General features: G+C 44.2%; 1 protein-coding gene across 20 annotated transcripts in view; it reads left to right on the forward strand.

The window, feature by feature from the left end:
• The window catches only part of MICAL3 (microtubule associated monooxygenase, calponin and LIM domain containing 3), a 756,715-nt gene that overhangs the window by 675,242 nt on the left and 60,693 nt on the right, over nt 1–20,780 (forward strand). For all 20 annotated transcript variants that reach the window (XM_029599822.1, XM_029599821.1, XM_029599828.1 and 17 more), the window contains 2 exons: nt 925–1,032; nt 1,918–2,011. In XM_029599822.1, the coding sequence (XP_029455682.1) occupies nt 925–1,032; nt 1,918–2,011 (202 nt within the window). The remainder of the gene's footprint in view (nt 1–924; nt 1,033–1,917; nt 2,012–20,780) is intronic.

The raw sequence follows: 20,780 nt of genomic DNA on the forward strand, positions 1-20,780 counted from the left end.
AGAAATTTAAGTTAGCAGAGAGCATGACCAAAAGTGTTAAAAACATTTACATTTTTCAGTTAGAGGCTTTTGTGGGGATGTTTGGATTAAAATAATTGAAATCCAGCAGGTTGATTAAAATTAACCTTGCTTTAAGCATAATGTATGATTATTAAACAGTAATGAAAAGCCATCTGAAATAGGGCATTATTAGGATCCATATTCTAACAGTTATTCAGATATTGAGAAATAAAACCAGCATTATTTATGAAGTCACCACATAGTGTCTCATATTTTTCATTTGTCCACTAATTCTGATTAGTAATTTTTTTCTCTCCACCAATGGATCCATACTTATGACTTGCCATAAGCATTGGCGTGTAGAGTAAGCTTGTAAACATTCCTTGATTATTGGATAACTGGACTTACTAAGAAGAGACCTTAGCAGAACCTTTCTTGAATCTTCAAACTGTAAGAAATTGCTAGTGAAATGGGCAAACCTGGCAGAGGATAGAGCTTTCAGCATGGTTTGGGGCTTTTTTTTTTTTTTTTAAATCACATGTCTAATGTCCTAATGCCACAAGGGACAATGTGGAGTAGTGCCAAACCCCCATCCCTCAACCTCACCTTGTTCTTTGCATTTGCTCATGGCACATCATCTCTTTTTCCTCTAATATAGCTACACATGGAGAAGGGCTTTGAATTGGATTTTATGAACATCTATATGTTGTCTTTCCTAAAATCTCATTCACCATTGTTTTGTTCTTAGTAGTCTCTTAGTTTGACTTAACTCCTCTGTGGACATCTACATTTGCTATACCATACTCCTTATCTGCATTTTCAGCTCTTCTGGGTGTTGAGAGGCCTTCAATTCAGATTTTAGGGTATAGGTCACCATCTTGTGGACACTGTACAGTGAAGCATATTTTAATTTCTCTTGCCTAGAAAGCCTATACTGAGGAAGAGCTTAACGCCAAGCTCACCAGGCGAGTACAGAAGGCTGCGCGAAGGCAGGCCAAGCAGGATGAGCTCAAGAGATTACACAGAGCCCAGGTTGGTAGTATTTTTAACTTTTCAAGGTGGGTAAATAGGTTTTATGTTCAGTAAAGTGCAGCAAATTGTGCAACATGTTTTTGATGTCTATATATGTCCACACATATTAGCAATCATAGAAGAATGTTTAAAGATGAAATCTCAAGTTTCACATACAAGGGCCTGATTTGAAAAAGCATTTACTGGGTTTTACTCCAGTAAACGCACTTTACTTGAGTAAGTGGGCTTTTGAAAATTGCTACAATGCATGCTATTGAATTGGCCATAGGATTTACTCGCATAAGTGCACTTTACGTGAGTAAATGGCTTTTGAAAATTGCTACAATAGTAGTTACATTTACGTGCATAACTCCTTTTGAAAATTACCTCCTAAGTGTTCTCCCAAGGAAGTTTGATGCCTCCAAGGAGTTTATACATTTTAAACACCTCACTATTGATATGCATATATTAAAGTTTCCTATATATGTATGCATTGTCCACTTTCCTAGTATTACTTTATTGATTTTTGTCTCCACTGTGAGCATTTTAGATTGTCGCTATGGTTTCCAGAGTGGTAAATCCATTTGGGGAAGGGGGAGAAATCCAAAAAGACTGTGCTTTCTTTCCATATGAAGCACGGCCCTTACAAAAGTGTAGAGCTTGCTGGGGAACAGGTAGGTGTTTCCAGTGCACTTCTGGATTATATCACTAGAGCAGACACAAGTTTCCTGGTCCATTGATAAAAAGCTATCTGCCTTTCCTTACTTACATCAGGTAGCAGAAAACTTCAGGCACAGATAAACATTGGCTAGGTAAAGGGTAAAAGGTTAACTAGGTTATTTCCCCTGTTTCCTTTTGGAGAAAAGCTGCTGATATTGTCTCCTTCCCATTTTTGCTCCTGGACAGATCATCCAACGACAGCTAGAACAAGTGGAGGAGAAACAACGCAAGCTGGAAGAGAGAGGTGTCGCTGTTGAAAAGGCCCTCCGTGGAGAAGCAGGTATTTCAACTTTACATTTTCTTAGCAATTAACATTGTGCAGATTAACTTGGTACTTTTTATCTAGCTTTTCATTTTATGTAGATGAAAGCAGAAGGCATTGTTAATTGGTGAGATCAGAATGAAATCCAGAGCTCCACCTTTCTTAAGTTTTCTCTCTGTGCACACAGTAATAATGAAATAGTTTAATAATGCTCTGCTGCATGATCCAATGCTTTATTATAAAAGATGTCTTGAAATATCCAGCCAATGTTGCAGCCTGACTGGATGAAGAACATAAGGACTTTAAAAATAAATCATATTAAGGAAAAGAAAAAAAAGAAATGTTTGAAACCCCTGCAAGTTTCACTTTTAATTGCCAAAGAGTAATTCCTCACAAGAGATCATCACAGAACTCTCGACCTCAGCAACACTCATTAACTTCATAATCTGAATGCCTATAACATATCAGGTTAAATAAGGTAGTATATACAGTACATATGTATTATAGTCAGCTAAATTAATATGCATTTCATAGGTAGTTTAGTGCACCTATGAGCTACTGTGTTGAAGTGCTACATTGTCCTATTTTTGTTTATTGTTACCTCATTTAGACATCTACTTTCAAGCCTAAACATTTCTGAGCAGAAGGCATTAGAATTCCAGAAAAGATATCTTAAGATCTCTCGATGAGTATTTTGATATGATATCATGGGGCAGAAATGTGAGATTACATTGTTTTAAGTATGAAAATCTACTTATAAAAAAGTATATTTTATCATATTAGAAAGAGAGCCAAATTCACAGATAACCCCTACTGTTTTTCCATCTGTCTGATTACTGCACAATAGAGGTTGCTATTAAATTTTCAAGGAACTAAATTCTGCCAGTCATATCTAAGAGATGCAATGGTTGTAATCAGGCTGATACTATAACCTAGACATTTTGAATCTTCTGTTCTTGAAGAACGGTCTTTTTTTTTCCAAATGTACTAAAGGAAATAAAAGCCTTTGAAGTACAACAATTTTTTTTTAAGAATCACAATAAAAGCTCAAATGCACTGAGTAGCAGTGCTAGTAATTTTGTTAAGTTTAAATACCTCATTTGCCACTTAAAGTAGTAGTGTTCTCCTGGGACAAGCAGGATGGTAGTCCTCACACATGGGTGACATCATCAGATGAAGCCCGGCATGGGAAAACTTCTGTCAAAGTTTCTAGAAACTTTGGCCTGCACACTGAGCATGCCCAGCATGCCACTATCCCTGCATCCACACGGGGTCTGTCTTCAGTCCTTTCTTTTCCGCGAAGCTGTCATCTTGCGGAGGTGGAGCTCATGCTATTTTTTGTCAGAAAACGTGAGTATTTCTTAGCGATTTTTCGCATAATTTTTTCCTGTCCTGAGTCTCTCTTCGGTTCCTCTCGGGTTCTTCTCAGTCAGTGAGTGTTTTTTCACTTCTCCCGTACCCACCAGTCATCATGCTCTTGCGGTCTCTGGCACCTCATGGTTGCCTCGGGCTTTCGCCAATTCACCCAGTGCCCCTGGACTATGTTCCCAATGGATCCACATGAAGTATGTATCCTCTGCCTGGGGGCGTTGCACGATGTCCGCGACTGCAATTTGTGTGCTCAGAACACCCCAAAGGGCCGTCGGGCCAGGCTGGACAAAATGGAGAAAGTGTTTGGCTCAGGCAAGTCCAAGCCCTCTACTTCAGCGTCGGTGCCGTCGACGCCAAGGGACTGAGGGGAACCGATTGCCCTCAATCCCTTGATCATCACCCCTCCCCTGAAGTTCTCAGGGCTCTGGGGATCGGCCGCTCTCGGTTTCCTCAAAGTCCTGAACTTTAAGTTCGTCGTCTTCATCCTCAGTGCCGGGGAAAGACCGGGCCGAGCACCATGGGAGATCCCACAAGCATCGGCATCAGTCCCCATCTGTGTATGGGACTGGGCATGTGAGGATCATGGTGCTTGTCGCCCTGCCGCCTAAGTGGCCTTGACACGAAGAGGCCCCCATCCTCCCTCAATGTCAGTGGTCTGGGGCTGTTTGCATGGATTCCAGTGCCGGATATCAACCCTCCCCTTTCAGTCTGCCCTCTCATCTGAGGCGTTCGAGATGGAGTTGGAGCGTCGGGTGCGGCTGGCAGTGGATCATGCTTTGCGCGAACAGGAGCCGGCACCCCCACCACCAATACGGGTGCCTTCCCCAATTCTGGTGCCGTCCCCAACGCCTTCGATGCCGACACCTGCACCGATGCCGACTGCGGTGACTGGGCTGGAACTATTGCTGAATCACCTTGACGTCCTCCTCGGTGTCCTCCCAACGCAGTTGATGCCGGCGCCTTGCAATCCCTCGGTGACCTGTTGGGCACCAAAACGCAAGGCATCAGAGCTGGTCTTCATGGGGGATTCCTCAGGAGATGGGGGCCTGTCTGTGCCCTCTGCACCTCAAGGTCCCTCGGTGCCACGCCCAGCGCTGCCAGGGCCCGGCCCTTTGGGGCCCATGGTCCCTCCCAGGCTTCCTGGTGCGTGCACCGAAGGATATGCCCGGGGTTCCACAACCCTCCTCTCCGGGTGGTCTCGAAGAGCCCAAGGGCCTTTACGACCCCTGAGGTCAAGATATCTCCGATGCTTTGTCGGTGGACTCCAATGACCTTCCATTGGATCCTTCCCCTTTGGAGGAACACTGGTGTTCTCCACTGGAGGACTTGACCGTCGCTGGGTTTGTCTGTGCTATAGCTGAGGCTGTCCCCTTTCAGCTCATGATGGAAGAGGATGCCCGCTATAAAATGCTCAAGATCCTCCGGTTTGTCAACACTCCGAAGGAGTGAGATTTTGCAGAAACTGCTCCTCCAGCTATGGGGACATCACCTCTCCGTCGCCCCTGTTAACCTGAAGGCCGGTGGGGTGTATCCTCGTACAACAGGCTGTGGGCTTCAAAAAGCGCCAGCTTCCCCACCAGTCGGTAGTGGTTGAGTCTGCGCTCAAGAAGGTGAAGCAATCTAAACCCCTTGTGTCAGCCCCTCCAGGTAAGGACAATCAAACATGGGATGCCATGTTTGGAGGAGAAATCCATTAACAGCTATTAATCAAGTTTACTTAGGGAATAGCCACTGCTATTAATTGCATCAGTAGCATGGGATCTTCTTAGTGTTTGGGTAATTGCCAGGTTCTTGTGGCCTGGTTTGGCCTCTGTTGGAAACAGGATGCTTTGCTTGATGGACCCTTGGTCTGACCCAGCATGGCAATTTCTTATGCCATGGGAAGAGGGTATTATCAGGGTTCTACGTTGGTGGCCCGTATTGCCTCCTACCTCTTATACATGACCCAGTATACCCATAACCTCTGGAAACAAGTCCAGGAGGTGGTGGACAGCCTGGCGCAGCAGCCTGAGGAGGCCCTTATGCTGCTCGACCAGCAATTCCTTGAATGTGGTAAGCACGAGGTGTGTGCTACCTATAACGTCTTTGAGACGGCGGGGTGTGTAGCAGCAGTGGGTATTTCTGCCTGCTGTCTAGCTTGGCTTAGGACCTCGGATTTCGCCCTGAGGTTCAGGACCGGCTGGCTGACTTTCCTTGCACCAGCGATAATTTTTTCTGCAACAAGGTCAAAGAAGCGATCACACAACCGAAGGACCATCATGAGACCCTCCAGCACTTGTCCACTGGCACATCGGCCTCATCAACCTCTTCCAAAAGGTCTTCCCGGACAGGGCCGAGGAGACCTTTCTATAGACCAAGGAAGTACTTCCCACCGGCCCCCGTACCAGGCTGCAGCAGGAGAGCACCAGGGATAGATCCCGTCAGCAGCAGGGGCCCCCGCCCACAGCCAGCCCCACTACGGGGTTTTGACTGGCAGCGAGGGGATGTTTGCCATTTGCCTCATCTGGTGCCCAGGGCTGGCTAGGCTTCTTTGCGGACTGGTGGCCAGCTGTGATGTTGGATCGATGGGTCCTGTCCATCATCCGGCGTGACTATAGGCTAAATCTTGTGAAAATTCCTCCAGATTTTCCCCCAAGCCTGCAGTGGGATCCCATCTCGCATCCAGAACTGCTTCAAGAGGAACTCTTAGCCCTTCTGCAAGCCAGAGCAGTGGAACTTGTTCCTCATGGGCAGCAGGGTCGAGGGTTTTGCTCCCATTACCTTCTGATTCCAAAGAAAACAGAATCCCATTCTGGATTTGCGGGCCGTGAACAGATTCCTAATAAAGGAAATGTTCAAGATGAAATCCTTGAGCACTATAATCCCCCCGTTGAACCAAAGGGACTAGCTTTGCTCCCCAACCTAAAGGATGCATACACCCACATCGTGATCCTCCCAAGTCACAGGAGGTTCCTTTGCTTTGTGGTGGGGCTCCAGCATTTTCAGTACCGTGTGCTCCCGTTTGGCCTTACCTCAGCGCCACGGGTCTTCACAAAATGTCTAGCTGTGGTGGGGGTTTAACTGTGCCAGCTAGGAGTCCAGGTGTTTTCATACCTGGATGATTGGCTGGTTCAGAGTGGCATACAGGCCGGGGCACTGAGGGCTCTACACAGTGCCATTCAGGTTCTGGAGCACCTAGGGTTTTTAATCAGCTACCCAAAGTCAAATCTCCGCCCTTCATTGTGCTTGGCTTTCATCGGAGCTGTCCTGGATGCGTCACAGGCCAAGGCCTTCCTGCCCTGGTATCCCTAGCGAGGGAGATTCAACTGAGCTGGCTAGTTTCGGTGCGGCATATCCTGCAGTTCTAGGACACATGACCGCGAATGTGCATGTCACTCCTTTGCCCAACTCCATATACGCCAAGCTTAGTGGATCCTGCGTTCCCAGTGGTGACAGGCAACCCAGAGCCTTTGGGTCTGCATCCAGGTATCCCCCTCACTCAGGACTTCCCTGAATTGGTGGACATTTCCACTCAGCCTGGAGCAGGGTATTCCCTTTCAAGCACCCTTGCCTCAGGTTGTGCTGACCACGGATGCGTCCCACTTGGGGTGGGGAGCCTACGTCGATGGCCTCCATGCCCAGGGTTTCTGGACTGCACAGGAGTTGCAGTTTCAGATAAACCTCTTGGAACTGAGGACGATCCGGTATGCTCTATGGGCCTTCCGGGATCACTTGCCAACAAAAGGTCATCTTTATTTGAATGGACAACCAGGTGGCTATGTGGTATTTCAACAAGCAAGGGGGTACCAGGTCCTTCCTCCTTTGTCAGGAAGCAGTGCAAATCTGGAACTGGGTGCTGGCACAGGGGGTGTTTCTCTGGGCCGTTTACTTGGGCACAGAAAGCACCCTAGCGGACTGGCTGAGTTGCACCTTCCAGCCCCACGAGTGGTTCCTGAAACAGGAGTTAGATCAACTGTTCCATCTCTGGGAGACTCCAGACGTGGACCTGTTTGCCTCCCCCAGCAATGCGAAAGTGCCCCAGTACTGCTGTCTGTCCAGGTCAGATGGCATGCCGCCCACAGATGCCTTTGCCTTCCACTGGGGATGGGCCTGCTGTATGCCTATCCGCCTGCTGTATGCCTATCCGCCTCTTCCATTAGTGTTGAAGAATGTTCTGAAGCTTCGCCAGGACCAGGGATCCATGGTCCTTGTTGCCCTACATTGGCCACGGCAGGTATGGTTCCCGCTTCTGCGGCAACTGTCCAAACGGAACCTGATCCCTTTGAAGACGGCTCCAGACCTCCTGTCCCAAGATCAGGGCCAGCTGCGCCATCCCAACCTCCGCACTCTGACTCTCATGGCATGGATGTTGAAAGGTTGATCCTGCAGCCTGTGGACCTTTCGGAGGACGTGGCCCGGGTCCTGGTAGCTTCCAGGAAGCCATCCACCAGGAAGTCTTATGCCTTGAAGTGAAAGATGTTCCCCATATGTTGTGAGCAGAAGGGGCTTGATCCCTTCTCTTGCCCTGTCCGATAACTCCTGGACTATCTACTGCACCTCTTGGAGGGAGGACTTATGACCATCTCTGTTCGGGTGCACCTCAGTGCCATTGGTGTATACCACCAGGATGTGAACAGTTCGCCCATCTCAGTGCAGCCTATCGTAGGGTGGTTCATGCGGTGGTTACTTCAGCTGTGGCCTCCACTCCAGCTTCCTGCAGTTTCATGGGACCTGAACATGATGCTGGCCCAGCTGATAAAGCTGCCATTTGAGCTGCTGCGCTTGTGTGCTCTCAAGCATTTTACATGGATGGTCGTCGTCTTGATAGCAGTCAAGTCGGCACATAGGATCAGTGAATATGCATGCCTTAGTGACTTATCCACCCTACACAAGGTTCTACTATGACAGGGTGGTTCTGCGCACACTCCCTACATTCCTGCCAAAGGTGAGTACAGACATCTATCTTAACCAGTCTGTTATCCTACCTACCTTCCTTCCTTGGCCTCATACGAGCCCGGGAGAGAGGGCACTGCACACGCTGGATTGTAAGAGGGCCCTAGCCTTTTACCTGGACCGTATGGCAGGCCACAGGCTGTCTACCCAGCTGTTTAACTCGTTCAACCCCAACCGGCTGGGCAGAGCTGTTACTAAGCAGACTCTTTCCACCTGGCTAGTGGACTGTATCTCTTTATGCTATGACCAGTTGAGACTGCACCTGGAGGGCCACGTCACTGTGCACTCTGTAAGGGCCATGGCGGCATCTGTGGCCCACCGACGTGGAGTTCTCTCCACCCTTTCGCTGCATACTATTGTCTGGACAGGGGTGGCTGGCAGGAAAGCAGATTCGGCAAATCTTTCCTAAGAAACCTTTTTCAGCTGTGAACCCAACTCTTCTACCATGGGCCCCTGGTTTTTAATTCAGGCTGTCCTTGCTGTTTCCAACAGCACCTCTGTTGGGCCTGTTGGCACCTGGTTTTAGTGTCTGTTGGTCCAGCCGGTTCGAGTCCAGCCTAGAGCTCGGGATTCACCCATGTGTGAGGACTACCATCCTGCTTGTCCTAGGAGAAAAGTGCAGTTGCTTACCTGTAACAGGTGTTCTCCTAGAACAGCAGGATCTTAGTCCTCACGAAACCCGCCCACCGCCCCGCAGAGTTGGGTTCTCCTGGTTGGTTTGTTCTTGGATAGTGGCATGCTGGGTATACTCAGTGTGCCAGCAAAGTTTCTAGAAACTTTGACCGAAGTTTTCTGTGTCGGGCTCCATCAGATAATGTCACTCATGTGTGAGGACTAACATCCTGCTATCCTAGGAGAACACCTGTTACAGATAAGCAACTGCGCTTTATCTATATTCATTAAAATGCCAGGATGCGTTTCTTGGCTTTGTTCATCCTTCCTTTGGTGTTCTGTCTCTTAGATCTCCTTGTTTCCTTATCATGTCTAGAAGGCTCCAAGATTCAAGAAATAACAACTGGCATACCAGTCGGGGGTAGTCAAATCTGATTGTTAAAAAGCTGTGAAGTTGAGAACCCATTCCACGGTGCTTTTGGTAAAGGAATTTCATACTCTGGACTCACTTAGGAGGAAGGTTTTTCAGGAAGCTTTACTCAGTGCCCACATAGTGTCCTATCAGCTCTTCAAGGGCTAGTATGCTGTATACAGGGCATTCTGAAGTGTAAAGGAGGCAGCAGAACAACTTCCTTAGAAGCAACTTCATGATGTCAAGGGCATGGTGTGTGGAAAACATATGATCCAATCAATATTTGATGTTGTTGAGATAGTTGACGTGTCTTGCAATGGAGAGAATCTCTTTGGAGATAAGCTTAAGGAAACAGTAGCTCAAACAAATGACCACTATGCAATACTTCAGACCCTTTCCACTGCTACTCCAGACCTACCTTCCTCAGCTAGGGGGCACCCAAGTGGAGCACCAAGGAAGTATTTCTATCAACTGAGGAGACATTTTCCTCCTCCTCCTTGATCTCATCAGCAGCAAGATCCTTGTCTTCCCTCCCGCAGTAGCAAAGAGCCCCAAAGCTACAATTCATTCCCTGCCAAAATCTAGGATGGGGTTTTGGCTAGCTCAGAGAGAGCATTGACAAGAACTCTGTATCTGTGCCAGAGTACCTGCCTGTTGAAGACAGGCTAAGGTTCTACATAAACTCCTGGCCCAGAATAACTTTGGACACTTGGGTCCTCAGCATCATTTAAAAAGGGTACAGACTACACTTATTAGACTTTCCTCCAATTGTCCAACAAAACCAACTTGGTTGTTGTTTCAGCATCTGTAACTGCTACAAATGGAGCGCTCCTTTCTCTTAAAAGGCCAAGAAGGTCCTTTCTACCTGGGGAAAAGAGGGCACGGATTTTATTCCAAGTATTTTATGATTCCAAGGAAACCTCCGTCCCATTCTAGACTTAAAAGTGTTGAACAAGTTCCAAAAAAGAAAAAACTTCAAGATGGTTTCCCTAGACATTTTAATTCCCTTTCTTGAAAATTGGGATTGGCTGTGCTCTCTCAATCTAAAGAATCCTTATACCCACATAGAGATATTTCCAAGTCACAGAAAATATCGCTGATTTGTAGTACAGAAACGCCACCTTCAATATTGCTTACTAGCCTTCAGCCTGGAATCGGCACCACAAATATTCACGAAATGTCTGGCAGTGATAGCTGCATATGTGCACAAATTGTGGGTGCATGTGTTCCCCTACCTGGATGATAGGCAAGTCAAAAGCATCTCTCAAGGTGGTGCCACAGAATCATTGGGCAAAACCATCTGGATGTTGGAGTTACTAGGGTTGTCACCAACTACCCCAAGTCTCACTTGATGCCATCAATTTATAGGAGCACTACTAGACACGACTCAGGCTAGAGCCTTCCTCCCACATGAGAGGATTATCATATTGATATCCTTAGTGGAGAGGATAAGAACGAGTCAGTAGGGACATGTTGTAGATATTGGGCCTCATGGCATCAACAGTCCATGTTACTCCCTTGATATGACTTTGGATGAGAAGAGCCCACCCTCATATCGCAGTGGAATCAAGCCACACAGGATCCTTGGAACAGCATCCAAATCACCCAGCCTCTGAAGGACTCTGTTCTGGCTGCTGATCCATTGCAGTCTTGCTAGGAGTATACCCTTCCAAATTCATCCAGTTCAAATTGTCCTAACCATGGATGCATATAGTCTGGGATGGGGATCTCATGTAGAGGGGCTTTGAATCCAGGACCTTTGGTTGATTCAAGAAAATCTTCATCAGATAAACTTCATAGAGCCTAAGGGTGGTTTGGTACGTTCTGAAGGATTTCAGAGATTGTTTAGCCAACAAAATTATCTTTGACCAGACAGACAATCAAGTGGCAATGTTCTACAACAACAAGCAGGGAGGAACAGGATCATTTCCTCTGTGTCAGGAGACTGTCCAGATGTGGGATTGGCTATCTTTCAGGGATTGGTCCTCAGATCCACATATCTGGCAAGCAAATATAATATCCTGGTGGATAGGCTGTCAAATCCTGGAAACCATTGAATGGTCCCTGGACAGGCAGGTAGCAAACCAGATAGTCTACAAGTGAGGCTCACCCATGGCAGATCTATTTATATCCTCTCTGATCAGAAAGGTCCTGCTTTGCTGCTCCAGAAATCATACTTAAGGAAGACTAGCCTCAGATGCCTTTGCCCTAAATTTGCGCCATGATCTACTATATGCATATCCTACAATTTATTTTGTCACAAAGACCTTGTTGATTATCATAGTGCTCTTTTGGCCAAGACAGATTTTTTTTCTACTCCTACGGGAGATGTCCATCCGAAATCCAGTCAGGCTGGGGAATTCCCCAACTGTCATCACTGAAGATCGAAGGCTGTTGGACAGCTGGATCCAAATTACCACAGCTACTAGACCCTACACTATGACTCCAATGTCTCTTGAGCTGAAGAACTGGTATGCAGCCCTGGAATTAGAAGATGAGAAATCATCCCAGGATGAGAAGGAGCCAAAACATTCAAACCCTAAAGCCGTGTGTTCAACAACCACTGCACCTAGGAAGTGGAGGGTAGTGATAGTTGGTGACTCGCTTCTGAGGGGCACGGAAGCATCCATCTGCTGACCAGATATGTTGTCCTGGAAAGTGTGCTGTCTGCCACATTCCAAAATCCTCAAGCCAGTATCATTCATGATGGCATGAATGATGATGCTATGTATACACAAAAGTGACTCCCTGGCTCTGGGAGAGCGGGTAAAGCAGAGAGGTATGCAAATGGTATTCTTCTCCATCTTCCCAGTCAAGGATAAAGACTCACATTCTGGAGATTAATGAATGGCTGTGTAGATGGTGTCAACAAGAGCATTTTGGCTTCCTGGACCATGGGATGATGTTTCAATGACTGCTGAGCAGAGATTGGGTCCTCCTGTGAAAGACTGGGAAACCACTGAAGAGAGCTTTAAACTAGAATCATCGGAAATGGGTGAACAAAACCCTAAGGTAAGTAAAACAAATACTTAATGGAAATAGTGAAAAAGGGCAATATCTGGGAAGCTATATACAAATGCTCATAGTGTGGGAAATAAAGTTCTAGATCTAGAGGTAGTCATGTTAGAAGCTGATTTAGATGTAGTGGCTGTCACGGAGACGTGGTACACAGAAAACCATGACTGGGACATAGTTATACTGGCCTACAATCTTATTCAGGAAGAACTGGGTAGAAAGAAAAGGACATAAAAAAACATTAAAGCAAAAGAATTGCAGGGCTTACAAGATGAGGAGGCATTGTGGGTTGATCTGGGAAAAAGGGAATGGAACATCTATTTATATTGGTGTAATATACAGACCTCTATCACAGACAGAAAAATTGATAGAGCTTGAATGGATGATATTCACAAAATTGCTATGAAAGGGGAATTCCCCCTTTTACTAGGGGATTTCACTCTGTTGAATGTTGATTGGGACATCCCAGCTGCAGTGTCTTATGGAAGCAGGGAGATCCTGGATTCTCTGCAAAGAGAACTGTTCTGTCAACTGGTGATCGAACGCACATAAGAGGGGGGCAATACTGGACCTGGTGTTTACCAATGGGGACTGAATCTCTTTTATTGTAGTGGACGATTATCTGAAATACAATGATCACCAGATGATGTGGTTCAGTATTAGAGTGTAGGAAATAAAGGTTCATTCAAAGGCAAGGGTCCTAAATTTCAGAAAAACTTAACTTTGTTAAAATGGGAAAGAACCTCAAAGAATCATTAGCTGAATGGGAACATCTAGGGGAAGAAGAAGAGCAGTGGGCGAAACTAAAAGGAGATGATATAAGGGCAACTAAAACAGTTTTGTTAGAGTAAACAAAGGAAAGAGGAAAAAGTGGCAGCTATGGTTTTCTAAAGAAATAGCTGAAAAGGTAAGGAAGAAAAGGTTAGTGTTCATAAACTACAAGAGATCACAGAAAGAGCAAGATAGCAACAATACCTGGAAAAGCTAAGAGAAGTTGGGAACGTAGTCAAGAATATAAAAAATTAAAATGGAAAATAAAATAGCCAATACTGTAAAACTGCGGGGGGCGGAGGGACAAGACTTTAGATATGTTAGCGATAGAAGGAATTACAAAAATGACATTGTGAGACTCAGAGGTGAAGGACAGGAATATGTAAAGGCTGTTGAGATAAAAAAAAAACTTGTTTAACAAATATTTCTGTTTGGTGTTCACTGTAGAAGGGCCAGAGGCAGGATCACATAAAATAAATACAAATAAAATTGGAAACAAGGGTAAACCTCAATCGATTTTCAGAAAAGTGTGTTCTCGAGGAGCTGACAAAAGTTAAAGAAGATAAAGTGATGAGGCTTGATGAGATACATCTGAGGGTAATAGGGAACTTAGAGAGGTCCTTGCAGCTCCACTGCCTGATTTTTTTCAATGCTCCTTTATAGTTAGGAATAGTTCTGGAGAACTGGGCAGATGTGGTTCCTGTTCATAAAAATGGAAATGAGGAGGAGACTGGGAACTACAGACTGGTTAGTCTGACCTCTGTGGGAGCAAATTAATGGAATTGCTAAACAGAGGAAAGTGTAATTTCTGGGATCCACTGGATTGCAGGATCTGAGGCAGCATGGCTTTAAGAACTTAAGAAATTGCCATACTGGGACAGACCAAGGATCCATCAAGCCCAGCATCCTGTTTCCAACAATGGCCAATCCAGGCTACAAGTATCTGGCAAGTACCCAAAAACTAAGTATATCCCATGCTACTGATGCTAATAGCAGTAGCTATTTTCTAAGTCAACTTGATTAATAGCAAGTAGTGGACTTTTCCAAGAACTTATCCAAACCTTTTTTAAACCCAGCTACACTATCTACACTAACCACATACCCTGGTAAAAAAATTCCAGAATTTAATTGTGTGTTGATTGAAATAATTTTCTCCGATTCGTTTTAAATGTGCTACATGCTAACTTCAAGGAGTGCCCCCTAGTCCTTCTATTATCTGAAAGAGTAAATAACTGATTCACATTTACCTATTCTAGACGTCTCATGATTTTAAAGACCTCTATCATATCCCCCTTCAGCCATCTCTTCTCCAAGCTGAACAGCCCTAACCTCTTTAGTCTTTCCTCATAGGGGAGCAGTTCCATCCCCTTTATCAATCTGGTTGCCCTTCTCTGTACCTTCTCCATCGCAACTATATCTTTTTTGAGATGCGGCGACCAGAATTGTACACATTATTCAAGGTGCGGTAAATCTTGTCAGAAGAATCTGATCAATTTCTTTGTTTGGATGACCAGAGTTGGATCAAGGGAGAGTGCTAGATGTAGTGTACTTGGATTTCAGTAAGGCTTTTGACATAGTTCTGCATAACCAACTTATAAATAAATTGAGCGCCCTTGGTATGGGACCAAGAGTGACTCGGTTAGAAGCTGGTTGAGTGGGAGGTGACAATTGGTAGTGGTAAATGGAATTTATTTTGAGGAGGTGGGATACTACTAGCTGTGTGCCTCTGGGTTTAGTCCTTAGACCAATTATTTTCAACATTTTTGTGAGCAACAGAAGGATTATTGGGAAAGGTTTTGCTTTTTGCAGATGATACCAAAGTCTGCAACATGACAGAGAGCCAGGAAGGTGTGGAAAACATGATGATGGATCTAGCAAAGCTCAAGGAATGGTCTAGGGTCTGGAAGCTAAGATAAAATGCTAAATAATGCAGAATAATGCAATTTAGGATGCAAAAACACAAGCGAGAGATACAGGATTGGAGGTGAAATTCTACTAAGCATGAAATAAGAGTAGCAAATCACCTGGAGCAGATGGTATACATCCCAGAGTGCTGAAAGAACTGAGAAATAAAATTGCTGACCTGCTATTGGAAATTTGTAAACTATCAATAACATCATCTATGGTACCTGAAGACTGGAAGGTTGCCAATGTAATGCCAGTTTTTAAAAAGGGATCAAGAGGTGATCCAGGAAATTATAGACCAGTGAGTCTGATGTCTGTGCCAAGCAAAATGGTAGAAACTATGATAAAGAACAAAATTTCTGAACATATAGTGTTAAGCGCCAAATTACACTTTATGACGCTTACCCAGGGATACAAGAACTCTTAGATTTTATAGAAAGTATAATTTTTATTGATCAGTATAAGTATTCTTGGGAGATGCTGATGTCACTTCTCTGACAAACTGACCATCAGTATCTCATTGTATACATGAACTGATCCTTCTTTTATAGGTAAAACACAATATAGTACTAGGTTAGAAATTCTAAATGTGCTTGATTACCCAGAGAATCATTTACATAGATTGTCATGTCAACAGCATGATAGATTATCCCTAAACTACCGATTATTTCTCCAAGGTGGGGGCCCATTTACCATCACTCTTTAGATAGTCCTTTGTTCTGTTAGAATCTTGCTGGTCAGGGTAATTATCACATCTTAGGCTGTGTATATAGATGCCCCTGTAGTGACAGTCTAGCCTAAGGTTCCAACCGTTTCCTTCTGCTTTTGTGACCCTATAATTAGGCATCACAAAGTGTCGCCAGCTTCAACTGTTGTCCAGGTGTCCTTGGAATTCCTGCAGGTCAGGCTCAGTAGGACATTTGAAGTTCACATAGCCAGAAAGGCTAAGATAGCAGAGGATTCTGAGTCAGTTGCCGTCTCAGGTAAACATAGTTTAATGGGACAAAGCCAATATGGATTGAGCCAAGAAAAGTCTTACCTCACAAATTTGTACATTTTTTTGAAAGCATAAATAAACGTGGATAAAGGTGAGCCAGTTGATTATAGTGTATCTGGATTTCCAGAAGGCATTTGACAAAGTCCCTCATGAGAGACTTCTTAGGAAATTAAAAAATCATAGGATGGGTGGCAGTGTCCTATTGTGGATTGCCAACTGGTTAAAAGATAGAAAACAGAGAGTAGGGCTAAATGGTACATTTTCTCAATGGAAAAAGGTGAATAGCAGCGTGCCCTGGGGATCTGTTCTGGGACCAATGCGTTTTAATATATTTATAAATGCCCTGGACATGGGAACAAGTGAGGTGATCAAATTTGCCGATGACACAAAATTTTTTAAAGTTGTCAAATCCCAAGAGGATTGTGAGAAATTGCAAGAGGAAATTGCAAATCTGGGAGACTGGGCATGCAACTGGTAAATGAAATTTAATGTATACAAGTGCAAAGTTAAGCACTTAGGGAAGAGTAACCCAAATGATAGCTACAAAATGCAAGGTACCACATTAGAAGTCACCACTCAGGAAAAGGATCCTAGGTGTCATTGTTGAAAATACGTTTAAATCTTCTGCTGAGTGTGCAGTAGCAGCCAAGAAAGCAAATAGAATGCTAGGTATTATTAGGAAAGGAATGGAGAACAAAACAGAAAATATAATGCCTCTGATCACTCCTTGGTGTGACCTCATCTTGAGTATTGTGTTCAGTCCTGGACACCACATCTCACGAAAGATATAGAAGAATTAGAAAAGGTACAGAGAAAGGAGATCAAGATGATTAAGGGGATTGAACAATTCCCCTATGAAGAAAGGCTAAAGAGGTTAGGACTCTTCAGCTTGGAGAAGAGACGACTGAGGGGAGATATAGAGGTCTATCAAATGATGAGTGGAATGGAATAAGTAAACGTTAATCAGTTGTTAACTCTTTTGAAAAGTACAAAGACCATGGAACACACAATGAAATTACTGGGTAATACATTTAAAACTAATAAGAGAAAATATTTTTTTACTCAACGCATAATTAAGGTTTGGAATTGTTTGCCAGAGGATGTGGTGAAAGGGCTAGTATAGCTGCGTTTAAAAAGGGTTTGGACAAGTTCTTGGAGGAAAAGTCCATTAACAATTATTAAGGGAGAGTTGCAGAAATCCACTGCTTATTCTTGGGATAAAGCAGCCTGGAATCTATCTACCCCTTGGGATCCTGCCAGGTACTTGTGACCTGGCATGGCCACTGTTGGAAACACGATACTGGGCTTGATGGATCCTTAGTCTAACTCAGAATGGCAAGCCTTATGTTCTTATGTAAGAGTGGGATCTGGGGGATATCATATCTGATGACCTTAAGGTACCAAACAGGTGGATAAATCAGTTATAAAAGCCAGATAGATGCTTTGCTGGATAGGAAGAAGAATGGACAGCAGAAAAAGGGAGATGATATTTTTCCTGTATAGGTCCCTCGTGAGACCTCTTTTGGAATACTGTGTACAGTTAAGGAGCCCGCACCTTCAAAACGATATAAACTGGTTGTAGTCAGTTAAGAAAGTAGCTACTAAAATGGTCATTGTTCTTTGTTCTAAATCATATGGGGATAGACTTAAAGATCTAATCATGTATACCAGGGGTGGCCAACTCCGGTGCTCGAGAACCACAAACAGGCCAGGTTTTCAGGATATTAGATACAATGGAAGTATTGCATGCAAATCAATCTCTTGCCCATTCATTGTGGATATCCTGAAAGCCTGACCTGTTTGTGGCTCTCAAGGACCGGAGTTGGCATGCCCTGCCCTAGATCCTTTCTCCTGTTCGACTTGAAAACTGCTTGATTACTTTCTACATCTTTCAGAGTCAGGTAGGTCTAACTCAAGGTTCACCTTACTGCAGTTTATACTTACCACCCCCATGAAGAAGGCAAACACATCTCTGCACAGCCTTTATTTGTCAGTTTCATACTTGGCTTGTTTCACTTAAAGCCTCCAGTCAAGCTTCTTCCTGTGTCTTGGGAACTCAAAATGGTATTGACTCAGCTGATGAAAGTATCATTTAAGCCTAAACACTCTTGTGAAATGAAATATCTGATGTGAAAATTTATATTTGGTCCTCCGCACATGGTCTGGTAAGATTAACTGGAGATCTTCTTTTAGTCATACATGCTCTCTCAGTATTGTCATCAACTCCAGCTTCCCCCAGTCAAAGTTTACCAATATGTTAAATTGCATATGTCAGTGCCCAAAGTTTGGAATGATCTACCGTTATCTATCAAAGAGGAGTTGGACCTGATGCATTTTAGCATAAGGTGAAAACCTAGTTGATGGAGTGACAGGCATCTTAACTTAAGGCAGAAACGATTGTCTCATTATAGAATTTGTGCCAGTTTAGCCAAAGAAAGAATTAATTACAGTGTTTTATGATTTGTTATATATTTTGATGATGTATCATTTTTGTTTTTATGATTGTATTGCTGTTTTTGTTTATAATTATGTACATTGTTTTGAAAGATTTCATTGGGAAAGCTGGAAAGCGATTTATAAATGTTCTATAAATACAATAAATATTTTGTGTGGTGGTCACACAGGTCACACCAGGGTGTGGAGCTCCACACCCTGGTGACTTATCCACATTAGGTTTATTCTGCACATTCATCCTAAGTTCGTGCCTAAGTTAGTGTCGGACTTCCATCTTAACCAGTCAGTCGTCTTTTCAACATTCCTTCCCACAAAGGTGAACAAACACTAAATAGTTTGGACTGCAAGAGAGCCTTAGGCTTCTGCTTGGAGCAAACTGAAGCTCTTAGAAAGTCCACCCAGCTTTTTGTTTCTTTTGACACCAACAAACACAGCTTGTCAAATTGGCTACCAGATTGCATCCCCTCCTGTTATAACCAGGCAGGCCTGAATCTGGTGGGCTATGTCAAGGTTCATAGTATCAGAGCTATGGCAGTGTCAGTAGCCCACCTAAGATCATTTTCCATGGAGGAAATCTGCAAGGCTGTGATGTGGAGTTCTCTCTACATATTCACAGGGACAGGGACTCCCAATACATCAGTAAGTTTGACCAATCTATCACTCTAGGGCCTGTTATTTGATTCCAAGCTGCCCTTACCAAAGAAAAAAGAGACAAAATACAAAAAATGGCTTGTTGCCACCAAAATTGCTTAGAACGATTCTGATTAGTAAAGCAATTGATAATTGTTTTTGCCTGTTGGTAATATTTTGGGTTTTCCCCTTTTTTCATTTGGTGCAGTCTTTAGATATGGATTCCTCTTGTGTGAAGGCAGCCATTTTGTTTATCCTTGGAGAAAGCAGAGTTGCTTACCTGAAACGTGTTTTCCCGAGGATTTCAGGATGTCTGTCCTTACAAAACTTATTCACCTCCCCTTGGAGTTAGTTCTCCAAGTTTAAGCTAAATTATAAACTAAAAGGGCACTTGTATGGATACATGGCATTATAGCATGCTGCATATGCTCAGTTGAGCATGCTCAAAGTTTCTAGAAAATTTGAAATTATAAGGCCAATATTCATTAAGCTGTTTAGAGAACAAGTTATCCAGCTACAATTAGCAGAATAATTTGTCCTTTATATTGAGCAGGATACATGTTCTGATGAATATACTTGTTTAAAGTTATCCGGCTACATATAGGGGGTCATTCTCTAATGCTATTGCACGCGAAAAGGGACTTTTTGCGTGCGATAGCTAGCTCGGGGTGGAGTGGGCCCTGGAAGAAGAGGAGTCAGGGCGACACCGGGGCCGATGCTGCGGACATATCGCTGGCGGCGAAAGGTAAGTTTCCTTATCGCCGCCAGTTTCGTGTCGAATAACTACACCTTTTATGGTGTAGATATGGTGTAGTTATTCGGCGCAAAAGCTGCAATCGCTGCCAGCTATCGCAGGACCGCCCCCCGCTTTGCCCCCCCCCCCATTACCGCCGGATTCTCTAAGGTCGCAGACCTTAGAGAATCCAGGCCATAGCTGGATAGCTTTAACCCTAATCGGCCGCTGATTGAATATGGCCGGTTAGGCCTAAAACTATCCGGCCTTGTGTGGCTGGATAACTTGCTGCTTACCTGGATTTCTTCAGAGATATCCGGGTAAGTAGTGCATCTTAGGGGAAAAAACAGTTGCAGACCTCCCGGCTTGATGCCCACCTCACCACTATACCAAATGCATCTACCCCTCCCCCTTCCATTAGACCAAAAAGCTGCCCAAAACCTTTCAAACTTTAAAATGTTATAACAAGATCGCCACCAGCCAATCCATCCCCCTCCCTTAAAATTTTCCTCCTCCTGCTTCCTCCCACAGTCATCTCTTGTCCCCCACCCCAGGCAGATAAATTACCTGCTATCCCGGTCGCTTCCAGTATTATTACCTATGTTATGCAGAATAATCAGCAGAAGATACTAGGAAAAGCGTTCCACTGAATATACCCAGTTAGTTATCTGGGTAACTGAGAACAGGTATTTTTCCAACCAGACTTACCCAGTTAACTATAGCCAGATAGTTTACCAGCTAAAACTGAATTTTGCCCCCAAATACCTCCATCACCACCTCTTTTTATATGGATAAATTTTGTTTAGGACTGAGTTACCCAGACAAAATTTAGCCAGACATTAGGGGAAAACATTCAAATCTCAGATTTGGCTCACTCTACCCTTATGATTCTTACTTGTTATGACTTTAACAAAATGATTCAAGAGAGAAAGAAATGGTGATTTTTGTTCTTTAA

The sequence above is a fragment of the Rhinatrema bivittatum genome, chromosome 4, assembly GCF_901001135.1.
Source record: "Rhinatrema bivittatum chromosome 4, aRhiBiv1.1, whole genome shotgun sequence".
Lineage (NCBI taxonomy): Eukaryota > Metazoa > Chordata > Amphibia > Gymnophiona > Rhinatrematidae > Rhinatrema > Rhinatrema bivittatum.